The sequence below is a fragment of the Zerene cesonia genome, chromosome 15 (genome assembly GCF_012273895.1).
Source record: "Zerene cesonia ecotype Mississippi chromosome 15, Zerene_cesonia_1.1, whole genome shotgun sequence".
Lineage (NCBI taxonomy): Eukaryota > Metazoa > Arthropoda > Insecta > Lepidoptera > Pieridae > Zerene > Zerene cesonia.
The window spans coordinates 9,451,586-9,455,484 of record NC_052116.1 but is presented as its reverse complement, the minus strand read 5'-3'; the positions used below and the strand labels follow the sequence as shown (position 1 = coordinate 9,455,484).

Genomic DNA, 3,899 nt, shown 5'->3' with positions numbered 1-3,899 from the left:
GAAGCATTGGTAGCCGACTGAAGGAACACATTGCGGATATCAAGCATAGGCGTCACAAGAAGTCTGCGGTATGTGAACCCACTCTGGACAACAACCACTTCCTACGATTCGACCAACCACAAATCCTCGCCAGAGAAAATAGATTTTTTCCGAGACTTGTACGTGAGGCTATTGAAATTAAAAAACATCCAAATTTCAATAGAGAAGATGGTTTACAACTTTCTAACACCTGGGATCCTGTTATTAAGAACTTAAAACCCCATGTCAGACATACCAAAAGACCAGAAGACACTATCAGCCAATACTGCCAACATCCAGAAAAATACTCCACATACCAACTGCGGAGAAATAGGTGGAGGTAGTTCACAAACAACAATTTTTGTATGACCTTCAAGACATATAACATCTCAGTCTCCCCGTGACCACGCTCGCTGTAAAGTGTTCGAAACGTCGGGTTAATAATATAATGAATAAATCGCGTTTAAAATCCGTTGAAAAGTTTTTAATTTCTATACATAATATCTGTTATACTAAAAAAAATCCAGTTCATTTTAAATGTTTAGTCCATGTTTTTAATTAGTTTTTAGGTAATTTAAATATGTGATATTAATCTGACTAATATGTATAGATATTACCTTATTGAGTCAATTATTTCCGTCAACCAGACCACGCCCACCACCAGGATCTCATATTCCTCAAAAATACTTCCAGCTCATTGAAATCGACCTATCCACGCTGGAGCCGCACGTGAACGGTCCCTTCACGCCGGACCTCGCCAACCCGATCTCGAAGCTGGGAGAGGCCGCCAAGAAGAACGACTGGCCGATGGACATCCGCGTCGGTCTCATCGGCTCCTGCACCAACTCCTCGTACGAGGACATGGGCAGGTGCGCCAGCATCGTCAAGGAGGTGAGCATGGCTGGGTTGGGGCGGCGGGAATGTGGTCCTTCGAACCGGATTTCTGTGCTTGTGGGAGGAAGTAATAGTTAGATCGTTCACTGCTTACAGAGACTGGATTAAATGTTTTGATTGAAATACAGTACGACAATTAGCTCTTAAAATAAATCAATTGATTATGATTATGATGATTGAAATGATTTATTTAAAATGCTAATTATTGTACTGTATGTTATATTTCTGTTATCTTTATCGGAGTATATTATAAAATGGACTTCCTACAACCGTTAAATGAACCATTTATAATGAAATTTCATCATTATTCGATATATATCGATTAACATCGTTGTTATTCGATTTCTTCTAAATGAATTCTTCATGACAAAATGTATTTCATCCTCGCTTGGTCCACTAACCGCTTGTCCCCGGCTGTCCCCGGGCATTGCAGGCCATCAAGCACGGGCTGAAGTCCAAGATCCCGTTCAACGTGACGCCGGGCTCGGAGCAGGTGCGCGCCACCATCGAGCGGGACGGCATCGCGCAGACGCTCAGGGACTTCGGCGGCACCGTGAGTTATATATTGCTAGCTTTTGCCCGCGGCTTTGTGCGCGTTACATTCGGAGTGGTTTAATAGATGTTATTATACATATAAACCTTCCTCTTGTATCACTCCTGTCTATTAGATTAAACCCCATCAAAATCCGTTGCGTAGTTTTTAAAGATTTAAACACAGATAATGATATAGCGTTAGAGAAAGCGACTTTGTTTTATACTATGTAGTGATGCTTTTGTCACTGCGGCTTGGCTTAGGGAAATTAAGCGGTGATAGCGGTGCAATCAATTAGAATTTATGCTTAATGGTCTCGAACCCCCGACTATCCGTCTTACTATCGATGTTAAGTCCAAGGTCCTCACTACAGAGCATCACTGCTTTTTTTTTAAATTGTTCAATATATATAAAATGTGTTAATAATATTCCCACGCTCTCGTCCAGGTGCTGGCGAACGCGTGCGGGCCGTGCATCGGGCAGTGGGACCGGCAGGACGTGAAGAAGGGCGAGAAGAACACGATAGTGACCTCGTACAACCGCAACTTCACCGGCCGCAACGACGCCAACCCCGCCACGCACTGCTTCGTCACCAGCCCCGAGCTCGTCACCGCGCTCTCCATCGCCGGTGAGCACACACCGACAGACACGTGCGCACGCACACCAACCACCATACCCGCACGCACACATACACGCGCTCCCACGCACGCACGCACACACACATACATTGGATTATTGAAAGTTTTATCTCAATTAACGACATATTTGAATAAAATACGCTATTCAGATATCTTAAGCCATTGAATAATATAACGAGATATACAATACTAGCTGCACCCAGCGGTTTCACCCGCATAAGTCCGTATCCTGTAAGAATATAGGGATAAAAAGTGTTTTGCCTACGTGTTATTCCAGCTCTCCATCTATCTACGTACCGAAATTCATTGCAATCGGTTCAGTAGTTTTTTGCGTGAAAGAGTAATAAATATACACACATCCTTACAAACTTTCGCACTTACAATATTAGTGGGAAAATTAAATAGAATACACTATGCAGATATCTTAAGCCATTGAATAATATAACAAGATATAAGAGATTGTTGTTGCCTCAACCAGGTCGCCTCGACTTCAACCCGGTGACGGACGAGCTGCAGGGGTCGGACGGCAAGAAGTTCAAGCTGTCGGACCCGTTCGGGGACGAGCTGCCCACCAAGGGGTTCGACCCCGGCCAGGACACATATGAGCACCCGCCCGCTGATGGCAGCAGTTTGTATTATTTTATATTCGACTAGCGGTACGCTTCGGCTTCGCCCGAGGTATATATATAGCCTTCCTCAATAAATGGGCTGTCTAACAATGAAAGAATTTTTCAAATCAAATCAGTAGTTCCTGAGATTATTGCGTTCAAACATACAAACAAAATCTTCAGCTTTATAATATTAGTATAGATATGATATTATATGTTTCTGTTTTGATATATATGTTAGTGTTTTAAAACTTCATTGTAAGTAATGGTAGGTTGGAAGAAAGGCATTCGAGGCTTATGAGATCGAATTAAGAATAGGATTGATTTAGCGGCATCTTGTAATGTCATTTGTGTAAATTCAGAAAGAAGTAATAGAGTAGGTTCAGCAATTACTTAATTTTTGCTTTTGGAGTCAAAAATAAAATTTATCATTTATTTATTCTTTATTGTATACATAAGCTTATCAATTGCCTTTTATAGTATAACAGTGTGAAAAATTAAACTAAACTGTATAACAAATGCAATCACTACAACCGCTAATCCATCACCACCATCACCCAGAGGTGAAGGTGGACGTGTCGCCGACATCCGACCGCCTCCAGCTGCTGGAGCCGTTCGACAAGTGGAACGGCAAGGACCTCACCGACCTCACGATCCTCATCAAGGTGAAGGGCAAATGCACCACCGACCACATCTCCGCGGCTGGACCCTGGCTCAAGTACCGAGGGCACCTGGATAACATCTCCAATAACATGTTTATCACGTGAGTCCTGCATTTTTGTAGATACCCTAATAAAAATGACGAATAAGAATATTCTAATGAAATTAGATATATGGGTAAAGGAGATAATGACATAACTAGTTTATATATTCATAATCAATAGCATAGTTCAGCTAGATAAGACATTTCGGTTGCAGCGCGACGAACGCGGAGAACGGCGAGCTGAACAAGGTGCGCAACCAGCTGTCGGGCGAGTGGGGGCCCGTGCCCGCCACCGCGCGCGCCTACAAGGCGGCCGGCGCGCCCTGGTGCGTCGTCGGCGACGAGAACTACGGCGAGGGCTCCTCGCGCGAGCACGCCGCGCTCGAGCCGCGCCACCTCGGCGGCCGCGCCATCATCGTCAAGTCGTTCGCGCGGTCAGTGCGCCACGCTACGTTACACGCCACGTTACATGTGACACGCTCACACACGCCACGTTACATGTGACA

General features: G+C 44.3%; 1 protein-coding gene across 1 annotated transcript in view; it reads left to right on the top strand.

Annotated features, from left to right (window-relative positions):
• Window positions 1–3,899, top strand: part of LOC119832153 (probable aconitate hydratase, mitochondrial) — a 17,129-nt gene that overhangs the window by 11,068 nt on the left and 2,162 nt on the right. Inside the window, exons 9-14 of the mRNA XM_038355763.1 lie at window positions 712–909; window positions 1,346–1,465; window positions 1,892–2,072; window positions 2,561–2,710; window positions 3,252–3,453; window positions 3,609–3,827. Of these exons, the coding sequence (XP_038211691.1) occupies window positions 712–909; window positions 1,346–1,465; window positions 1,892–2,072; window positions 2,561–2,710; window positions 3,252–3,453; window positions 3,609–3,827 (1,070 nt within the window). The remainder of the gene's footprint in view (window positions 1–711; window positions 910–1,345; window positions 1,466–1,891; window positions 2,073–2,560; window positions 2,711–3,251; window positions 3,454–3,608; window positions 3,828–3,899) is intronic.